The following is a 22500-nucleotide window of genomic DNA, read 5'->3' as shown; positions in this document are numbered from 1 at the left end:
CTATTCCTCTCTCCCTCTCTCGGTAGTTTCCGCTTGCCGCTGCTTTCCCCCAATAGAACGGCCTGATGCTTTCCTCTCATTCCTATTGTATTCAGTAGTAGTAGCAGCAGTGGCAGCAGCAGTAGCACTCGTAGTGAAGCCCCCTGGGGAGATATAAAGCATTCCTACGCTGGGGAGATATAAAGAATTACTACTATTATTGCTGTTGCTGCTTTATTCTGTTCAGCTGCCTGCACGCCCGCAGATAGGGAGGGACAAAGGGGTATGTTGTCCCGGGCCCAGGGAGACAAGGGGCCCAGAATTGGGTCCCCATTACATTGAGTAGGGGGCCCTTTCAGATGACTTTGTCCTGAGCCCAGCGAAAGCTGTCAGTGGCACTGGCTGCCTGTGTCTCAGTCTTCCTGTGTGCTCATCACGCTCCACACTTCATGTCCTCTTTCTTTCTTTCTTTCTTTCTTTCTTTCTTTCTTTCTTTCTTTCTTTCTTTGTAAGCACTTGGGAAGAGAAACAGCCCCTCCCCCCTCTCTCTTTTCCTCTCTGAGCCACACACACACTCTCTCTCTCTCACACACACACACACTCACGCGTGCACACACACATACACACACATACACACGCATGCACACAAACACACACCACATCCCTCTGTGCCCTCTGAGGCCAGAGAAACCCTTAAATCACCCAAACCCACCAGTTCACTTTCTCTCCTTCCTTTGTGTTCTCTGACACCACCCCCCCTACACACACACACATACACGGACACACACACACACACACTTGCTTTTCTACATTGCCGTACACTCTTGTCCGCAATCCACCAGCTTGTTCCACAGAAACTGCTGTAAATCACACAGGGTCAGCATTGCCCTCCCAAACGCGCTCGCTCAAACGCACTCACTCTACCTCCCTACTTCCACCAGTCCCTCCCTCCCTTCCTCCCAAACACGCTTGCTTTAGCTCCCAGCCTCCTCATCCCATCCTCCTTTCACCTCCCTCCTCTCTCCTTCCTTCCCTTCTTCTCTCTCCTCCCTCCTTCTCATCCTCCTCATCCCGTCCTCCTCTCTTTTGCCTCCCTCCTCATCTCTCCCCTCTTCCCATTCCTCCTCTTTTTTGCCTCCCTCCTCTCTCCTCCCTCCTTCCTCAATGGAATGTGACACTCTCGCCTCATCCCTCTTGTCATCGTCATCGCTGCCGTTGCTCAATACTCTGATTCACTCCACAGACTCCTGTGGTTCACTCCATTCAGTGCTCTTGTTGGCCATACGTGGCTAACTGACAAACCACACGCCTTAGAATTGGGACACTGCAAACACCACACCACAGTGAAGGGTAAGACTAGGGTTAAAGGGCTAGAGTAGTATTTCTCAACCTTTTTAGAACAAACGCCCCCTTGGCCTCATCACAAGCCTCCCAACGCCCCATTGACATCATCATAAGACTGACAACGCCCCCCCTTAGTATTAAGAAATGAAATGGTCAAATACTCCCCAATGGCAACTAAGCATCGCCCCTCCCAGCTATATCCTTCTCAACGCCCCCCTAGAGCTACCCAACGCCCCCTGGGGGGCTTTACCGCCCCCGTTCAGAAACACTAGGCTAGAGTTAAGCTGCATTCACACACATCGCCAATAGTTACTCAGTCAATGAGAGAAGTCAATATAATGTTCATGTGTTCTAGCAAAACAAAGGCCTGGACTGGTGAGGAGAGTACAAGCAATGCGATGTGGACGGATTCCGAGATAAAAATGTTTTCACTTCGAGCGTTACGACTTACGAGTAAGTGGAGTAGCCAATTGAAATGCAGAGTTCGGATTATTGACAGTTAATTTCTCGCTTTTGCAGCGGCAGTTGAACCTACCCGTGGGAACGTTAAACGTTCCAGAAGTGAGGGGTGAACAAGCGAGTGAGCTAGAAACGAGTGACTAGTAGTGACGTGTGAGAATGTATCTGAAGGCTAGGGGCCATAGTGAACAGTAAGCGGGCGAACACACCGGTCCAGAGAATCGCTGGACTGTGCAGCAAGAGCGATACGAGCAATAGAAGCTACAGACTGGAGCAGGGGTGTCAAACTCAAATGGTAACACTTTAGAATAATGGATGCAAAAAAGCATTATAAAGACTTAATAAATAATTAACTATTGATGAACAAAACATTAACAAATGTTTGTAAATGACTAGGAAATGTAAACAAATGCTTGTAAATGACTAGGAAATGCTATGTTAATATTTTATATTTATCAAACATTTACAAGTTGCTTGTAAATGAATAAAATACTCTGTTATAAGGTGTGTAAAATCTTGCAGATATCATTTGTAGATATTTTATAAAGCATTAATAAAGCTTAGTTAATAATAAAAACATTTGTTAATGTTTTATTCATTATTAGTTAATTATTTACTGAGTCTTTACTAAGGAACATTATTATAAAGTGTTACCACTCAAATGGACCGAGGGCCAAAATCAAAATCTGGAGCGAATTTGCGGGCCAAACTCAATATTTTTTTTTTTTTTACAAAAATGGACTAAAATTGCTTGTGTTTAAAAGAATATCTAAACAGATTCCCATCATAGTTCAAATGAGCCTGCACATTCTGTTGCATTTGAGTGTGAGTTGTTTCAATGGCCTGGGCCCACTCCTATTCCTCATATTCCTGTGATATATGAATTTTTCATGTTCAAATCTTAATACTCTATACATCCTACCCATTCACTAATGTTACCCTTTTCAATTCTAAGTATTCATTATGACTGGGGAAACAAAATCATACATGAAAAGGGGGATCTATGTGGGCCAACTGTAATACACATTTGAAATCATCTGGCGGGCCAAATAAAATGGCTCCGCGGGCCAAATTTGGCCCCCGGGTCTGAGTTTGACATCCCTGGACTAGAGTATGCCCGTTAAAAGCAGAATGCAAGCATTCTGACATTCCGATTGGCTGTCCAACTACAGATTTTCGCCTCTAGTCGCCCAAATTGCTTGGGCCATAGTTCTCTCTACCCCTCCCAAAGTCCCTTCGTCTCTGGCTATAACACCCTACGCATAACGAAACGTATCTCTGAGCTCGTCCATATCATAGTCTCCATTGTTCTTTCTCGTGTGTCTTGTAATTCAATCCACACATACTTTTGATTTACTCTCTGTACACACCACACTGTGCATGGGTGACTAACTATTAACTAGTGCATGGGTGACTAACTATTAACTTGAACTACCACCACCAGACCACAGTAAAAGGCAACACTGGGAGCTGCATGGAGCCACACTAGGACTACAGAACACCAACAGGGTCAAACATTTGAGGCCAAGGCCAGGCCAACCCTCTCCTCGACCTTACTGTCGCTCTCTTGCAATTCACTCCACACATTCTGGTCTCCACACACTCTTGTTGGTCGTGGACTTCTGGCTAATTACTCCTCCACATGGAATGCAAACACCAGACAACACGTCCCGCTCACACTATTTGCTGGTTCCCAGCGCTTGTTGGCTGTGCATGCATGGCTAAGTCACTACTCCTCGAGCTGGAGAAGACAGCAAACAACAGGCGAGGCCACAGTGCAGGGTGACACTGAAGGACCAGACGAGGGCAAGAGGACTTAAAGGGACACTGTGTAGGAAATGGTCAAAAAAGGTATTGCAACTATGCTGCTCATTGAAACTGGGCTGCCTATTGCCAAATTTTATCTTTACATGAAAGATTACGTGGTAATAAACAAATATTTCCTAGTATAATAATAAAGACACGCCCTTATATAGGCTAGGTAAAGCCACGTACACGGAAGACAGGTAGTAAGCCTGCAACCTTGCTTGAAATGCCTATAGGTTAGGGTGTATGGATAGAGACATCCTGTCATCAACATCCTTCCCATAGTAGGCTGGATAGACAAGTGTCATTGTCCAGTCATATTTTTTATCGGGGGCGAACAGAAATAAAATAAAAATACATTAAATAAATATGAAAAAGGAAAAATAAATGTAAAAATGAAATGTAGTCATAAGACAATGGCGCAAGAATTAATATAATCGCAGGTGATTCATAGATAAAAAGTCAAATCAAAATCATCATTCAGTCCATTAGGTTGCAGTGTTTTTAAATAGAAAATCCATCTGGCTTCACATCTTAGCAAAGACTGGCTGGTGCAGCTGCTTCTGCGACTGGGGACAACTCTGTCAATGCCTATGATTCTAAGATCATTGGCCGAATGGTTGGTCTCATTGAAGTGTCTTGCGACTGGCGATTTGGGATGTCTCTATCCATACACCCTAACCTATAGGCATTTCAAGCTAGGTTGCAGGCTTACTACCTGTCTTCCGTGTACGTGGCTTTACCTAGCCTATATAAGGGCATGTCTTAATTTTCAATGTTTGCACTGAGGATGGTCTGAATGGGACCGAAACATTTGCACTGTTCACTTGGGTAGCACTTTTTTATTTTCAAAACATGCAATAAAAGGACAATATTGCATCGACATACAAGGTGTGCGAGTTCCCCTTACTTGATCCTATAGTTTACCTGTTGGAACCTACGCACCCACTCGGCATCAAGAGAAAAGGCGCGGTACCTCCCTTTGAAAGAACATTTACAAAGATCATAAACTGTTCAAGCACATTTAAGCTACCGTGCATGTTTGTGAATTTGTCTTTGAGTAATTAAGTGTGTGCATACGCAATTTTAGCCCACTTTTAATAAATACAAATTGAGTTCAGCCCGTGACTTCATCCCAGATTTTGTGAATTTTGTGAGTTTGACATCCCTGGTCTAGAGGGTCACGTAGCTGCTGGAGAGAGGGAGAAGTAGAAAATAGAGGGAGAATAGAGAGAGAGGGAGAAAACGGTGAGAGGGAGACAGTAGAAAAGAAAGAGAGAGGAAGAAGGGAGAAGAGAAATGAGGGAGAGGAGGAAAGGAGAGAGGGGAAAAAGAGGGAGTGGATGAAGGACAGAGAGGAGAAGAGAGAAGCGGGAGAAAGAAGGGAGAGGGGAGAGGGAGACAAGAGAAAAGAGAAGAGGAGGTTCTGGAGGACATTCAAAAACGATTAGTGCCAACAGCACCTGTTTGGTTGGAGATGGAAATGTGTTATCCTTTAGGGGGGATTCTTTTAAGTTTTAATCAGATAGGATGGTGATGATAATAGATTACAGTACAGGTAAGGAGAGCACAGGGGGTAAGAACACTAATCACTGAGTTGAGAGTGAGTACGGGGCTTCGGGAGCCTACGCAGAGGGGATTGATGTGAGAGCTTCTCTGGCTAAATAGAGATGTAAGGAGAGAGAGCGAGAGAGAGAGAGAGAGAGACAGAGAGAGGAGAGAAAGAGAGCGAGACAGAGACAGCGAGACAGAGAGAGAGAGAGAAGGTGGGGATTCATTGATGTGTGAGTGTCTCTGTGGTTGAGAAATAGAGATGTGATGTATTTTATCTCCTCTCCTCCTCTTTCATCTGGGGAAACACTACTCAGACTCTGTGAGTGTGGGTGAGATTGGCCAAGGATCCCACAGATCTCAAGTCATTTCTCATCCTCTGGTTTCAAACCTGTTCACACAACGTGTGTGTGTGTGTGTGTGTGTGTGTGTGTGTGTGTGTGTGTGTGTGTGTGTGTGTGTGTGTGTGTGTGTGTGTGTGTGTGTGTGTGTGTGTGTGTGTGTGTGTGTGTGTGTGTGTGTGTGTGTGTGTGTGTGTGTGTGTGTGTGTGTGTGTGTGTGTGTGTTAAAGCAGCTGCTTCACATCAACACATCAGCTGTATGTTGATTCACGGCGCGCAAACGGCACCTATGGCACCAGAGCCGTCCATTACTGCATAGCAGGAGGCAGCAACACCCGGAGAAGATGAGGACCCTTAGAGAGGAGAGAGAGAGAGAGAGAGAGAGAGAGAGAGAGAGAGAGAGAGAGAGAGGAAAAGAGGGAGAGAGGGACAGATACAGAGAAATATAGGGCGAGCGAGGAGGAGAGGATAAGATAAGGAAAAGAGAGAGAGAGAGAGAAAGGGCAGAGAGGAGTTAGAGAGAGAAAGGGCAGAGAGGAGAGAGAGAGAGAGAAAGAGAGGGCAGAGAGAGAGGGAGAGGGAGAAGGACAGAGAAAGAGGGCACTCAATGTGCATAGAGAGAGAAATACAGACATACCGTACAGAGAGAGGGGGGTTAGAGAAGAAGTTAGAGAAAGCGAATGAGATACTGAGAGAAAAAGAAGGAGAGGAAGAAAGAGGTAGGGAGCGAAGGAAAGGGAAAAAAGAGGATGTGAAAAAGAGAGATGGATCTCAGTGGGGCTCTTGCCTCCTTTCTTTCCTCACCACCCTTCAACTTTTCCCAGGCTGTTTCTCCAAGAGGACAGCAGGTGAAAATGCCTCAGGCTTCTTCTGAGTGTGTGCATGTGCAGGCGCGGAGTGGCCGTCGGGAAATCGGGGACTTGTCCCGGTGGGCCGCGGCCGTGAAATGTAATAATGCCACCGCATTGCGTTTCTAACCGGCCCCTGAAGTTTAGAGATGGTATTTACAAGTACTGACTTCCCCCTGTCCACTTCCCTATACAGGAATCAAGCTGACTAGCCAGTATTTATACCATGCACCAGACGGCAATAACTCACTGACTGTGTCAAACAGTAAATTGGCCACACCCCTTCTCTACTGATAATTTTCATACACCGTAGATCGCGGAAGTTTACTAGATCTTAGTAACACAGTTTCGTTTTCAGTATTTGAAGAACCTGTGATATGTATATTGGTTACCAAAGGATGGAAATATGAATAAATTATGATTTATTTTCCGATTTCCACACGACTGTTACAGTTTACAGTCTTTCCAGTCCTGATTCACTTGCTCTGTGGTTATTGACTTGGGTTACGAACAGACTCCACCAAGTGGTAAGGAAGATAACTGCACCTAACAGAAGCAAGATAACTGCACCTAACAGAAGCAATGGGTTTTGTTTTGATTTGTTAGACCTACCAGTATATCTCCTTATAGTCGAAATATATAATTTTATTATTATCATACATATATTTATATGTGGTACATTTAGGATGTAGCCTATGTCTGACGAAATGGAACAAAATAATTACCACACAAGATTCTGATGTGACCAGTGCTGGGTGTGTTAGCTACAGTAATAAGCTGTGGATTAAAGTAGAGTGATTGCAAGAAACAAAGACATTTGCTGCGAGAAGACAGCGTTTTAAGGTAGGCCTACACCGTTTGGTTATACATTTTGTTGACTTATGGTTGTGGTTTGAAGTAGCTAAGTTTGGCTTATTTGCTGCATGGTGGGTTTATTGCACAATGTAGACAGACTTTTTGTAAGCTATAGGCTACTATACTATATTTTGTAAGCCTACTCTTCTAAAAATCCCCACACCCAAAACTTTGTGCCCATGCTCATCCTGTCTTCCTTAAACGATATTTCAATTTCAAACTGTCAAAATGACAGTGGAGTGCACATTTGCATGGAACAGTAGCGTGATGTAGCCTAACCTAGGCCTATGAATGCTTTGGACTGTGATGATGGCTCCAGTGGTGTAGTCTACTTTTTGAAGTGGGTATACTGTATATTTGAGCATTTTTTGATGTGTGTATAGTCTACTGTATATATTTGTGCTATTGTAAATAATGGACCAATCAATTTTAAGTGGGTATACTGTAATCCCTGAAATTTTGAAATGGGTGCGTATACCTGCGTTTTACGTAGACTACACCACTGGCTGTGCATTTCATCAAGGTGTAGGCTACAATTCTCCACTTCAGGTTGATATTTTGACAACACTAATGTCCACATGTAGTACGACTGCAGATTTCGTGGCTTTTGTCTTTTTGGTTAGGAAACCATGTTCACTTTGTTTTTTTTGTTTTTTTAAAGAGGGCCGCCAAGGGGAAAATTCTCCCGGTGGGAAAAGGTGGGCCACTCCGCCCCTGTGCATGTGTGTGTGCGTGTGTGTGTGTGTGTGTGTACGCATGCAAGCGTGCATGTATGTGTGCGTGCGTGTGTGCATGCGTGCGTGCGTGAGTGAATGTGTGTGTGTGTGTGTGTGTGCGCATGCGTGCGTGCATGAGTGACTGAGTGGATGAGAGAGAGAGAGAGAGAGAGAGAGAGAGAGAGAGAGAGAGAGAGAGAGAGAGAGAGAGAGAGAGAGAGACTAGTAGAGTAGTATAGTAAAGTAGCCAGAACTAGTGTCTGGCTAAAATTGGCCTACTGTATCCACCCTCAGCGTCTCTGTATTATCTCACCACTAATCCAATGAGAAGACGTAGCTTCAAAGCTCGCAGACCATGATGTGCATTCCAGGATGAAGGCAACTTTGTGGTTGTGGTTTTTTTTATTATTCTTCCACTATAAACAAGACAACAGGAATGTGATCTGGTCTTTTAAATGCTACAATCAGATTTTTGAGGAATGCTATGTTCTCTTTTTAACACTAGTAAATAACATTATTATGATTTGATTATCAAAATGTCAAAGGGGGGCAACGTCCTCTTTGGCATGTGTTTTGGTGTGTCTGGGTCACTACGTAGTAGGGCTGCACAATATATCGAAAATGTATTGTTATCACGATATCACGATATCACGACTTGCAATACACGTATTGCAAAAGTTGGTTAAAATACAATATCTACTTTTTTCATTTTAAATAACAGCAAATTTGGTGAAAAGGTTACATTTTAAGTTGATGCTGTATATTAGCCATGTTTTTTTCCATATAGAAATAATGTTGGAAATAAAACATTGCTCTCAGTTGTTTTATACATGATTAAGTGTAGAATGGCAAGTAGAGAGGGGAAAATATATGTATATATTCAATATCGCAAGTAAAATGATATGGTATATAGTCATGTTATCGTGTATCACATATTTTTGAAATATCGTGCAGCCCTACTACGTAGTTATGTCTGCAACACCATAGCTCTATCAAAATAAGGCTTTTATCCAAAGCAACTTACAAATGAGACCTGCCAAGTGACTTCAAAAGAGATTTACAAACGATATGTGTTTCTACTTAAGAGCATCTCACAGTAGTACTGTCAATACAATCACTATGCCATTAAATAACAGAGCTCAAGATCATAGTCCAATGTGATGCATCCATAACAACAGCTGTAACAAGGAATAAGAGAGAGAGAGAGAGAGAGAGAGAGAGAGAGAGAGAGAGAGAGAGAGAGAGAGAGAGAGAGAGAGAGAGAGAGAGAGAGAGAGAGAGAGAGAGAGAGAGAGAGAGAGAGAGGGGGGGAAAGTTATTGCAAGGGATGAAGTACAGCAACAGACTGCTCTGGCTCAGACAAACGGTCTTGACAACCAAACACACGCCACTCAGACATTCACACAATTACATACACAAGTAAGCACGCAAATGCAAACACACACGCACGCATGCACACACACAAGCAAGCAAGCACACACATACACACAAACACACACACGCCTCTATCATAAACATAGACCTCACACCCATGTGCCTCTCTAAATACACCCCCGCACGCTTTTGCTTTTGTCTGACGTGACAAATGCAGAGAGAGGTGACGTGTAGAAAGTGTTTGGAATGGGGTGGCTGGGACAAAGCTGTCTCGTACTCACAGCACACGAGAAGAGCAACAAACACAGAGAGAGAGATAGGGACAGAGAGAGAGAGAGAGGGGGGGGGGGTATATAGATAGCTTACGGAGAGAGAGCGACAGAGAGGGAAGGAGGGAGGGAGAGAGAGAGAGGGATTGAGGGAGAGAGAGAGAGAGAAAGAAAAAAAGGTGGAAAGAGAAGAGAGAAGAGCATGCCATCTGTCACGCATGCTTGCGCACTCAGTGATATATGGTAGTCGCAGACTGTAATCAGATGTTCTCTGGAAGGCTATCGGGCCTGGCAGCCCACACGATTCGCCCAGGGGGAGGGGAGGGGGGACGCAAAGTTCGCTGTGTGAATGAGGGGGCACGGTATTCACTGGTGGTGATGGTGGTGGTTGGGGGGGTGCATTATTGCGGAGGGGTGTGGGCTGTTGAGGTTGAGGGTCGGATGGGAAGCGGAGAATGGACGTAAACCTTGATCTGATCCTCCTTCGATAAGGGGGGGGGGTTGTTTTGTGTGTGTGTGTGTGTGTGTGTGTGTGTGTGTGTGTGTGTGTGTGTGTGTGTGTGTGGGACTGATTCTCGCAGGTTCTCTTGGTAAGGGTGTGTGTGTCTGTGTGTGTGTGTGTGTGGGTGGGGTGGGGGCTGATCCTCTCGGTTCTCTCGGTAAGGGTGTGTGTGTGTGTGTGTGTGTGTGTGTGTGTGTGTGTGTGTGTGTGTGGGTGGGGTGGGGGGATGTTCCCCTGAGGTTCTCTCAGTAAGGAGGAGGGGGGGGGGTGTTCTCTCTGCTCCTCTTATCTCCACCGCTATCCATCTCCTCGCGCCTTAAGAGCTTAGAGCTCGCAGGTGAGAGGGGAGCAGGAGAGCCAGATGAGATACAGCCACAGCTGAGAAATAACAACAGATACAGATGGGAGATGGATGGAACAGAGAGAGAGAGAGAGAGAGAGAGAGAGAGAGAGAGAGAGAGAGAGAGAGAGAGAGAGAGAGAGAGAGAGAGAGAGAAAGGAAAACATGCAGGCACTTCGCACGTATGGAATTGTGGCTTGATCCTGCATCAGTGGTCGAGAAGACGATAGTGGAAGTGGAGGAAGGAGGAAGGTGGAGGGGGGTGTGTGTTTTTTGGTTACGTGAGGTGTATGTGTGTGTGTGTGTGTGTGTGTGTGTGTGTGTGTGTGTGTGTGTGTGTGTGTGTGTGTGTGTGTGTGTGTGTGTGTGTGCGTGTGCGTGACAGAGAGAGTTTTTATGGTTGCGTAAGGTGTATGTGTGTGTGTGTGTGTGCGTGTATGTGCACGGGCGTGCGTTCATGCGTGCGTGCATGTGTGTGTAAGTGTGTGTGTGTGTGAGTGAGCATGTGTGATAGAAGGTTTTGAGTTTTTGTGTGGTTGCGTGAGGTGTTAGTGGAGACGGGTATGGCGTGAGACGGAGTGATTTCATCAGGAATTTCACGGGTGCGACACCAATGAGCAGGGCACGCTCCCAAACACCTCTTATCGCCTGACCCCTGGTCATCAGTTAGAACATGTGTGTGTGTGTGTGTGTGTGTGTGTGTGTGTGTGTGTGTGTGTGTGTGTGTGTGTGTGTGTGTGTGTGTGTGTGTGTGTGTGTGTGTGTGTGTGTCTGTGTGTGCGTGCGCGTGTGTGTGTCTGAGAGAGAGCGTGAATATGTGTATATGAGAGTTACGAGTGTGTGCGTGTGTGTGTGCGTGTGCGTGTGTGTGTGTGTGTGTGTGTGTGTGTGTGTGTGTGTGTGTGTGTGTGTGTGTGTGTGTGTATGAGCCAGAGAGACTATATGACCCAGCCAGGGAGAGTGAGTGTGCGTGCGTGCGTGCGTGCGTGCGTACCTATCTCAAACAGACAGATTAGAAGGAACATTCCTTCGAGGATAATCACTGGCGATGTTTATGTCTTAAAGGGACCTTTGGTGAAGGCCCGGTGCACGCAGTGCTGGTGCTGTGGCCTAACCGCGGAAATACACCAGCGGCGATCTGAGCGAGTCGAGCGACGGAAGTAATTGACTTTGTATTGAGTCAAGAGACTAAAGCGATTCTGGAGACTAGAGCGATTTGCGCGACGAGCGCGACAATTTGAAGTTGAAATCTTTTCAACTTTCTATGACGCGGTTCGGCGACAAGCCCTGACAGCCAATGACTGTATAGAGGTCAGTGACCACAGCCAATGGGAATGCTTGAATGCTTTGCCTTCTGCCTGTACGGACATACTCTAGTCTCCTCAATCTCTCGTATCGCTTGCTGCTACACTCTGTCGCTTGAATCGCGTCGCCGCTGGTGTATCTCTGCGGTAATGGTGAAGGAGATGGGCTTTAGATCAGAGAGCTTCTGTTTCGAATCCCACCCTCCCACTCCCCTTGAGCAAGGCCCCTAACTTCATACTGCTCCAAGGACTGTAACCAATACCCTGTAAATAATATAAGTCGCTTTGGATAAAAGCATCAGCTAAGTGTAATGTAATGTAGATCCATGTTGCCAAGGCGTTCAATGTCTCCCTTGCACTTTAATTAAAAGCAAATGCTATGACAGAAACAAATGGCTAGCCCAGGCTCTAATGAGTGATAAAACGAATTACAAACACAATGCACACAATACAAATGATACAATACAAGTGACAGCGGCTTGGCACGTCTTTTTAAGTCATTAGCGCACACACACACACACACACACACACACACACACACACACACACACACACACACACACACACACACACACACACACACACACACACACACACACACACACACACACACACACACACACACACGCACACACACAGCTCGTCTCACTGGCGATACAATGAATGTCTGTTCCCCACAGTATACACAGCCAAATAAAAAAATCCCACATATTGAGTTATTACATTAAGCAACTTCCTCCCTGGCGAGATATCAGGCGTTCCACATTGGCATTGGTATTGGCACAACACACACTGTGGTATTATCAGGCCTACCCAAATGTGCCACATTGTTTCCCTTACTGCCACACCACCCTTCGCCACACTGGCCCCATCGTTAAAATACACTACATAGGTCTATTAATATGAACATCAACACTCTCCTTACTCAAACTATTTCCACTACTGTGTATACATGCAGTAGGTCTGTTTCCTTTTGATCAGATTCGCTGTAAAGTTGTACACATTTTCTTCACAGCTGCACATCCAAGAACAAGAAATGAGTGGTGGGAGAGAGGGAGATGGGGAAGGTTTGGCAAAGGACCAGGGCCAGAATCGAACCCGAGTCACCAGTGTAACAGCCCAGTGCCCTACCATTAGAGCCACGGTAGGGCCACCCACCCCTCCTCTTAAAATAGACATGGTATACAGTAGTACGAACGTTACCATCAACACGAACATAGACACACCCTCCATCTCCACTACTGTGTAATACGTCAAAGTTTCTGTTTATCCCGCTTTAAGTGTGCAAGGGGGTGAGTCACGATTCGACTTTTTCTTTCCCACCCTACAAACACATCAGCAAGTGAGTGTCTTCCAGGGGCCAAACGCCAAGCGCGGCGGCGCATTGCTAACATTCTTCGCTTGATTGCCATGCTAACACTCCGTGTCACAAAAACAAAGTCGTGATATATTGCTGCCTTTGTCTGGGAGTCCTTAAGGAAGTCTATCCAGGGGATTGGCCTGGGTTTAGGTTTAGGGCTTAGGGTAGTGTTTCTCAACAGGGGCGGTACAGTCCCCCAGGGGGTGTTGGGGAGCTCTAGGGGGCGTTGAGAAGGATACAGCTGAGAGGGGCCGCTGCTTAGCTGGCATTGGGGGGCATTAGTTAATTTAATTTTTTAACACTAAAGGGGGCGTTGTCAGTGTTATCATGATGTCAAGGGGGGGCTGGGAGTGTTGTGATGAGGCCAAGGGGGCGTTTCTTCAAAAAAATAAATTGAGAACCACTGGTTTAGGGCTTGGGGAAGTGGGGAGGAACAGGGAGGGGTAGGGGTGCGGAGTGGAGGGGAATTGCGTAAAGCTGGTCTGCATCAAACAATTAAGTCTTTGATCGCGCCCCACTAATGATTTGATCGGACAGGAGCTTAAGGACACGTTCTGCTGCAAAATAAATGGCTTACCCCGAGCTTTGGAGGAAGGATCAGCTCAAGGAAGGCCTGTGCAGAATTTAAAGAAGAAGAAGAAAGAACTAGGAGGAGATTGGTGGAGGAGTTAGCGATAGGTGTGTTTGTGTGTGTGCATACTGTGTGTGTACTGTGTGTGTGTGTGCGCGCGCACATGTATGTGCATGTCTGTATGTGTGCATTTGTGTGTGTGTGTGTGCACGCATATGTGCATGTCTGTATTTATTTATGCATGTATGTGTGTGTGTGTGTGTGTGTGTGTGTGTGTGTGTGTGACTGTGTGTGTGTCAGTGTGTGTGCACATGCGTATGTGCATGTCTGTATGTATGCATTTGTGTGTGTGTGTGTGTCTGTGTGTGTGTGTGTGTGTGTGTGTGTGTGTGTGTGTGTGTGTGTGTGTGTGTGTGTGTGTGTGTGTGTGTGTGTGTGTGTGTGTGTGTGTGTGTGTGTGTGTGTGTGTGTGTGCATACATACAGGTATGTGTGTGTGTGCGTATGTGTGTGAGTGCGTGCGTGCGTGCGTGCGTGTGTGTAGGTAGAGGAGGGGCATGGAGGGAGAAGGGATGAAGAAAAAACCCTTCGCTGCGTTTCAGAACAAGTCTGGATTGTCTAGACCACGCTAATCTTCTGAAAACCCCCTCGCTCTCTCCTCTGCCTTGAACCCACATCTGTGGGTCAGCTTTTAAGTGCGAGGCATTTGCGGTCGGGCGCGGGCTCAGATAGGATAGGAAAGGGCCGCCGTGCTCGCTGCACTGGGGGCGGCTGTTGACTCTGCTAAGTGGCGTATTGACAGCCATGCCATTGCAGTGAGCTGAGGTGTGGAGCTGCCTGCCTGGATGGCTGACTGGCTGGCTGGCTGGCTGGCTGGCCGGCTCAGTGGGATGGGTGGAGGAGAGGTAAGGAGGGAAGCTGCCTGGATGGCTAAGTGGCGTATTGACAGCCATGCCTTTTGGCGTGAGCTGAGATGTGGAGCTGCCTCCCCGGATGGCTGGCTGGATGGACGGATGACTCGGTGAGATGGGTGGAGGAGAGGTAAGGAGGGAAGCTGGCTGGCTTGATGACTGGGGTGGAGGAGAGGTAAGGTGTGGAGCTGCCTGCCTGGATGGCTGGCCGGAAGGCTCAGTCGGGATGGGTGGAGGAGAGGTAAGGAGGGAAGCTGCCTCCGTGGATGGCTGGGGTGGAGGAGAGAGAGCGGGGAGGAAGGGAGGGAGGAAACAGGAGAGAAGGGAGAGGAGCAGTGTTGGGCTGGGTTGGCAGGCTGGGTGGCAGTAAGGAGGAGAGGAGAGGAGAGGAGAGGAGAGGAGAGGAGAGGAGAGGAGAGGAGATGAGAGGACAGGACAGGACAGGACAGGACAGGACAGGACAGGACAGGAGAGGAGAGGAGAGGAGAGGAGAGGAGAGGAGAGCAGAGGAGAGGAGAGGAGAGGAGCGGAGCCGTGTTGGACTGAGATGGATGGCTCACCCTGTGAATCATGCACAGCTCTGAGGCAATGACAGGGAGGTTTTGGGAGAGGAGTGAGGGGGAGAGGGGGAGAGGGCGTTGGGATGGGGGCTGTTGGTGGCGAATGACTCCACAGCTGGGTGGCTGTTCATCCCCTCCAGGTGGAAAAAGACGACGAGCCTTAATGAACACACACCGATGCTTTTCCTGGATTTTCCCTGGGATTACTGGAAGACTTCCACACACCACACACACCAGCAACTCCACCTACACACACACACACACCAACCAAACCTACAACTCCACCTCCTGACACACACACAGAAGCCCTACCACCATCACCACCAAGCCAACGCTCACCTTCCACACACACAAACACACACACACACACACACACACACACACACACACACACACACACACACACACACACACACACACACACACACACACACACGCACAAAGAGAGAAGCCCTACCACCGTCACCACCAAGACAACACCCACCCTCCACACAAACAAACACACACACACACACACACACACACACACACACACACACACACACACACACACACACACACACACACACACACACACACACCCTCCCACCATCACCAGTCATTCAGTCAGCCAGCTAGCCAATAAAACAGACAAATATACCCGCGTGTATGAGCGCAAACAGCACACAGAGGGGATCTTGCGACTGGAGGGAGGGAAGGGAGGGAGGGAGTGTCAGCTGGGCTGCCAAAACCAACTCTGGCACGGCGCTATGGTACCTGTCCCGCCCGCGGTGAGAGAGACGCGAAGCCCAGCACAGTGCAAGTCACCGCTAAGCAAGCCTGACACGGCAACAACATAGAACAGTTCCGCGGGCCAGGCCGGGCCGGGCACCTGATGAATCCATTCGTGTGTGTGTGTATGTGTGTGTGTGTGTGCGTGTGTGTGTGTGTGTAGAAATTGACAATAAAACCTACTTGACTTGACTTGACTTGTGTGTGTGTAGGCAGGGGTTCCTGTAAGTTCTCTGGCCCTCTCAGACCACCCAGTCAAATATCATTTGTCACAAGCACGCCACAGGCCTCGTGGGCAGGTATCAATGGAGAATCGGCGCCACTGTGTGTGTGTGTGTGTGTGTGTGTGTGTGTGTGTGTGTGTGTGTGTGTGTGTGTGTGTGTGTGTGTGTGTGTGTGTGTGTGTGTGTGTGTGTGTGTGTGTGTGTGTGTGTGTGTGTGGTGGTGGTCTGTGGGTTCCGTCTCTGAAGGCTGCGGGCTACGAAGTCTGGTGGCTTCATTCAGGAGGGACAAGGTGTGTGAGGAGACGTCCCCATTCATTTCTGGTGACGCATTACACCCCAGGCCCAGATGGGCACTGACCCCCCCCACACACACATGCACACTCACACACGCACGCGCGCACACACACGGTACACTTTCAGGGTATTGCATCATCACAGGCACAGTAATAGCCACCAGACTCTGGAGATTTGGCTATTTTTATGGGAAGGGGATGTGACTACTAGTCACCTAATTCAGGATTTCTGAGCCTTTTTGGGGATTACGATGAGGCATCTCCTCTCCATGAGTAGAGCAGCTCTACAGGCCAGATGACTAAGCTTAACGACTTCAACAAGTGCTAAAAGTGAATCACAGGCCAAGAGAACTGTAGAAGAAGATAGTTTACTGAATTCCTACGAAACCTCCATCTGTCCCCTACGGATCCTCCAAGTTAGTCTTTCGAATTAATCTCTGACAACTGCAGCGAAACAGGCATTATAATTTGATCGCTTCAACAGATTCTGTTCGATTTGTCTTCCTGTGTTCACAACTTAATACTTCATTCTTTCCTGTCCGGACATTTCAAAAGCTTGACTCTTAAGCCCAAGCCATAATGCCTCCGCTGCACTGTGTGAGAGACAGGCAAATTAAAACCGTATCAGGTGTCGGGACGCAGCCAAACTGCGCCTTTATTTGCAAAGCAGATGCCGCACTCTTGGACCGAGGCGGATTAATTGCAATTACATTCGTGGGGGCTCAGCGAACTCCTGTAGAAATATGGTAATGTCATAGCGCGCTTCAAGTGAACCTGAGAACCCCCCATTAAAAAAAACCCAACAACTATCAAGTAGGAAGCGGTAGCAACATGTGGAAGAAAGCAGATGATTCACGTTGTGAGTATATGCTTTTCACGGCTGTCAGCACCCCCTGGGCGAATGCGGTTTCGACTGCACGTTGAAATACTTTTTTCTAGCACCCGGGGAACAATAAATTAACTCCCGCGAGCTATTTTAATGAATTCGTGAGATAAGCTTTAAAAAATCCTGCCCCGTCGCCTCTGTTGCTCTGATGACGGTTCACGGCGTTCTCATGTCCAGAAACATCCATCAAGCTTAGCGGTGGTTTCATTGACCAGAGTCTGGCAGAATCTGTGTTTATCTAAAGACAGTCAGCAAAGATTGCTTTTGTAAACACTTGGACGACTAATGGAGGGAGTGATCGTCTCTTTTTCCCTGCTTTCCCTGTTTATGATTACAGAGCCTCTTCGGCGTCTGAGGCACTAATTAAGGCATTGCAAAACCTACGCGTTGCAGCGCAGTTTGCACTCGCGACCGCAGCTTATGAGAGAGGGAAACGGTTTAGCTTTGCAGAAATCCCCCACGGAATAAATCACATACTCTAACTCTGGGTGATTCTAGTTTTACAAGTAACTTTAAAAATAACAGAAATACAAAAGTGATGTAAAATAATTCACCGACTGAGTGAATATTTCTGAATGAGTGTGCGTTGTATGCATGTTACATGTAGGCGCATAAACTAATGGTAAATCCCACGATGGCGACAACAATTTGTTGAATATTCACGGCAACAAGTAGGCCTGACATGTTCAGTATCATGATGCGGCCAGCAGAGATAAGGCGTGTGAAAAAGCAGCTGAGCACAAACTTACGACCGTTACGCACGAACGTTGACCTAAAAGCTCTCCAAGAAATGGAGACGCACCAGGACGCAGGACCCGACATATCCAGCGCACCTGTGCCGCCGAGCAGTGAATGCCTCTGCGGCACTTGACACGGTCTCTCCCCTCGAGGCCATATGATTTCACAGAGCAGGCGTGAAAATATGACTCGGAGCAACCCATGCGCCGGAGCTCTCCACCTCAGCGCTACCCTTTAATTTCTGAAATAGCTTTACATTTTTTAGTTATTACAGTCCCTTTCATTTCAACCAGGCCACAAATACCGAAAATCCAGCGACGCGCAGGCTGTGTGGGTGATTGATTTTGTGAAGACGCTTAACAGATGTTGTCTTAAATGATTACTTTGTGATAAGTACATTTAAGAGATAAAACAATTTTCTTTCCTACTTACCCAGGTTTACGAAACTCATGACCATATCGGCGTCGTTCAGGAAAGCACTGTCCTGAAAAGTTGCCAATGGGGGTCCTTGTGTGGTAAACATGGATTTATACTGATCCAGAATTCCGTCCACTTCGTTCTTCTCTTCGTTAGATATGGTATTGTACAAATCCAACATAAAGAGCGGCGCAGAGTTGTACTTGCCGTGAGAAAGGTGAGGTCTTGGTCTATGTGGCAGTCCGAGAATAGACAAGATCTCTTTCTGCATCTCCCTTTTCTCGTGAGTCCGTAACCTCCGATGAACGAAGCTCGGGTGAACTTCGTTGTTGCCATCGAATAAATAATTGCTACCTGCTATAAGGAACATGCAATAAGAACTCCACCACAACCCCGCGAAAGCAAACCAACAGCTTGTCATTGTATATCCAACTTTGAAATGACCAGGGTGTTATCAGTCCGGGCGCTTGCGTTTTCCCCAAATGACCAAATTGTTCAGTTAAAAAAAGTCACTTGCGTCGGAGTTGTTCTTGTGCGCTCCAACACTTCACCAAAAAGAGAAGCGGGTTAAGCTCCTGTGGGTAGACACCTTCACGCCATATGAATTATCATCCGATATTAAGTGCTTGGAAGAAATGTCCAGGGTTTGCTTCACTCTTGGATTCCTCCATTAAATCCTCTTTCTGGTTTATTGAAGTACGCATAAAACTTCCTGAAAGTCCCAACTTCATCAAAGTAGGCTCCAAATGTTAAGTCTCGTTGGAAAATACACACAAATACCCAGAATGTGGCTCAGTCGCACAACTGTAACGCTGCGGTGTATGGAGCATCAATTTCGACTCAACGTGGCAGAGGTATCTGTGTTCTGTTTTAAAGATTTTCCATGGCCACCGAATGCGCAGCAATACTGCCTTGGGTGATTCCTAAATAACGGGAATTAAGCAGGTAGCTTGGAGAAACGCGTGGAGACTCAGCACCGCCCAGCCTTCGCCAACCGGAGGAGGAGCTTTGGATGACAATTTAATCACTTCGAAGGAAGCTCAGGGCATTCTTCTTGTCCCAAAGATATAGGCCTATTTCCAAAAGAATAAAATCCCAGGTGATCTGATGTGCTCTCAACACTCCCTGCTTAATGGTAGACCGTGCAAAGACGCTTGTTGGTGTAGTCAGAACTAAACTGTGATATGGCAGAGAGTACTTAGTCTCTCGTTTTTATATAACAAAATGCAGCTCGGCTTCACAAGCACACAATTTATAGGGACGCAAAAAAACCCTCCGTTTAAAGTTTCACAACTGACAACTCGCATGTCAACCCCGGTCGTACAACTGCGTGGACCTGGAACGGGAGCGCATTTTCTCCTGCGTAAGCATGACCCCTAACGACGGGACGAAGAATAGCAGCACTCTTCTAAAACCTCTCTCCCTCATATGCTGCGGATTACACTGAAATGTTTGACTGCAAGCGTTGCTCTATTCTTCATTGTTAAATGTCCCTCTGGGACACCATACAGACGGCATAGCTACAGTCATTCAGTCAGCTCGGCTACTACTTATGTTAGGGGAAGTGTTTAACTCCTTATCTTCCTCTAAGTGACTTTAATACAAACTCGTCTGTGTATTGGGAGAGGAGCTTAACTGGGGTTGAGTAAATAAAACAGTCTGTTAGACAGGTGCGGGCAGCAGATGAGCATGTTTGGCGCTGCTGCTTGTTTGTGTGTGTGTGTGTGTGTGTGTGTGTGTGTGTGTGTGTGTGTGTGTGTGTGTGTGTGTGTGTGTGTGTGTGTGTGTGTGTGTGTGTGTGTGTGTGTGTCCTTCTGTGTGTCCTTTGTAGAGGGAACAGAAGTAGGAGACTCGACTCTGCAAAGGACCCTACACACACACACACACACACACACACACACACACACACACACACACACACACACACACACACACACACACACACACACACACACACACACACACACACACACACACACAGAGAGAGCGGGCGCAGCATGTTGTGTCTGCCAGTCTGAGATGGTTGTGATAGGCGGGGGGGGGGGGGGGGGGGGTTCTTATCATCTCCGGGGCTGGCCATCTTATCTGGCAGCAGGGAAGACCGCAGCATCAAAGCCCCCAGATGCAAGCAAGAGCCCCCACCCTACCCACCATCACCCCCCCCCTCAGATGCAAGTACGAGCCCCCACCCTACCCACCATCACCCCCCCCCTCAGATGCAAGTACGAGCCCCCACGCTGCACCAGACTCACCCCTTCAGATGCAAGCAAATGCCCCCACCCTACCCGCCCACCCTTCAGATGCAAGCAAATGCCCCCACCCTACCCCCCACCCTTCAGATGCAAGCAAATGCCCCCACTATATTACCACCCTTCCCACCCTACACCAGACTCCCCCCCTCAGATGCAAGCAAGAGAGCCCCAACCATACCCCCACCACCCTACAGTTAACTCCTCCTCCCCCCAGATGCAAGCAAGAGTGCCCCAACGATACCCCCACCAACCATCAGAAGCTACCCTTTCCTACCCTACCCCAGCCCTATCCCCCGCCCCACAACCAGAACCCCCACTCCAACCACCAGACCCCCCCACCCATCCCGAAGCTCCCCCCAAACCACAAACCCACCCCCTTCCTTCTACAGAAGCAACCAAGCCCCCACTCTACACCACCAACCAGACTTACACCCCCCCCAAACAAGTAAGTACCAACCCTAGACAACCCCCCCCCCCCCCCCCCAAAAGCAAGCAAGCCAAAGACAACCAATCTCCCCCCACTCCAAGCCCCCACCATAGCCAACCAAACCCTGTTCTCTCTTCCCTTCCCGGCTCCACCTCTCCCCCACCCTCCTTGCCTGGCTCCTCTCCCATTCCCGGGTCATCCAACACTGCCTGCCTGCCTGCCTGTCTGCCTGCCTGCCCGTCTGCCTGCCTGCCTGTCTGCCTGCCAAGGCCTCCACACACAGCCACCAACCACTAACTGCCATCAGCCCTCCTCGCCACCACAATAATATATGTGGTGAATAATGACTGAAAAAAAAAACTATCAAGTATCGCTATTTAAAAACTTTGCCTTTGTCGTCGTATTAGATATGTTGAACCAAAACGGATTCAAATGACATGTTTTTACTACTAGAAGATCTGTGGGGTTTGTTTGGGTAACTCCTCAGGAAGCTGTGCTATATTTGTAGACTCGCAGCCGTAAAGAGTTGGTGATATGAATCTTTTGAAGCCGCTGCATGGAATCAGGAAAGCCGGCAGAGGCAGCCAAAGGGGTCAATTGTCCCGGGCCCAGCGAGGGGGCGGGCTTATTACATTACATGTATTGGGTGAGGGAGGCCTGAGGATGGCTTTGTCCCGGGCCCAGCCAAAGCTGTAAGCGGCCCTGCGTGGAATAGAAGCGCCCGTAGAGTAGGAAGCAAGTGGGGCCAGGGCCTGCAGGGTTGCCAGACGTGAAATTTCCAGCCCAGAAAATGCTAAAAAAAAAAAACGCCGGGAGGCACTTAATCCCAGTTTGAACTAAATTCCATTGATTTCTATGGCCATAAATCTACAGACAAACCTAGCCGATTATCATCAACGTTCAAATCTCTTCAAGACTTGTTCTGACCGAGAGCATAACAATTAACATTTCCCAAACAGCATGGTTGACCCACCTCCCTTGGGTTGCTTATGGTTGTTTGCTTAGCGACAAAGTGGGAGGGGTCCCCGCATTTTCGGGAACTCAGAAAGTACTTGCACTGCTCTTGACCTGACTAGTTGCAACGCTGAAAGTGTAGCGCAGCCTGGCTAAGACAAACCCACCCAATGCCCTTTTTAAAAAAATTTAACCTGCAGATAATCATTCTTAACAGCCGAATTGGGGGGAAACCGCCCAATCTGGCAACACTGAGGACCTGTCCTGTCTAAAAGCAGCAGCATGGTCGGCCAGGCCTCAAGGAGATCCATCAGCGTGCCATGAATCATCCCTCTAGACACACACACACACACACACACACACACACACACACACACACACACACACACACACACACACACACACACACACACACACACACACACACACACACACACACACACACACAC

At 47.7% G+C, this 22500-nt stretch overlaps 1 protein-coding gene across 1 annotated transcript in view; it reads right to left on the bottom strand.

Moving 5' to 3' along the window:
* bmp6 (bone morphogenetic protein 6) overlaps positions 1-19199 on the bottom strand; it is an 85303-nt gene extending 66104 nt beyond the window's left edge. The window contains exon 1 of the mRNA XM_063207189.1: positions 18434-19199. Coding sequence (XP_063063259.1) covers positions 18434-18839 — 406 coding nt within the window. The 5' untranslated portion in view covers positions 18840-19199. The remainder of the gene's footprint in view (positions 1-18433) is intronic.
* Positions 19200-22500: the final 3301 nt, after the last annotated feature.

Source organism: Engraulis encrasicolus, chromosome 9 (assembly GCF_034702125.1).
Source record: "Engraulis encrasicolus isolate BLACKSEA-1 chromosome 9, IST_EnEncr_1.0, whole genome shotgun sequence".
In the NCBI taxonomy this organism is placed as follows: Eukaryota; Metazoa; Chordata; class Actinopteri; order Clupeiformes; family Engraulidae; genus Engraulis; species Engraulis encrasicolus.
Note: the sequence above shows the minus strand (reverse complement) of the source record. Positions and strands in the feature narration are given on the sequence as shown.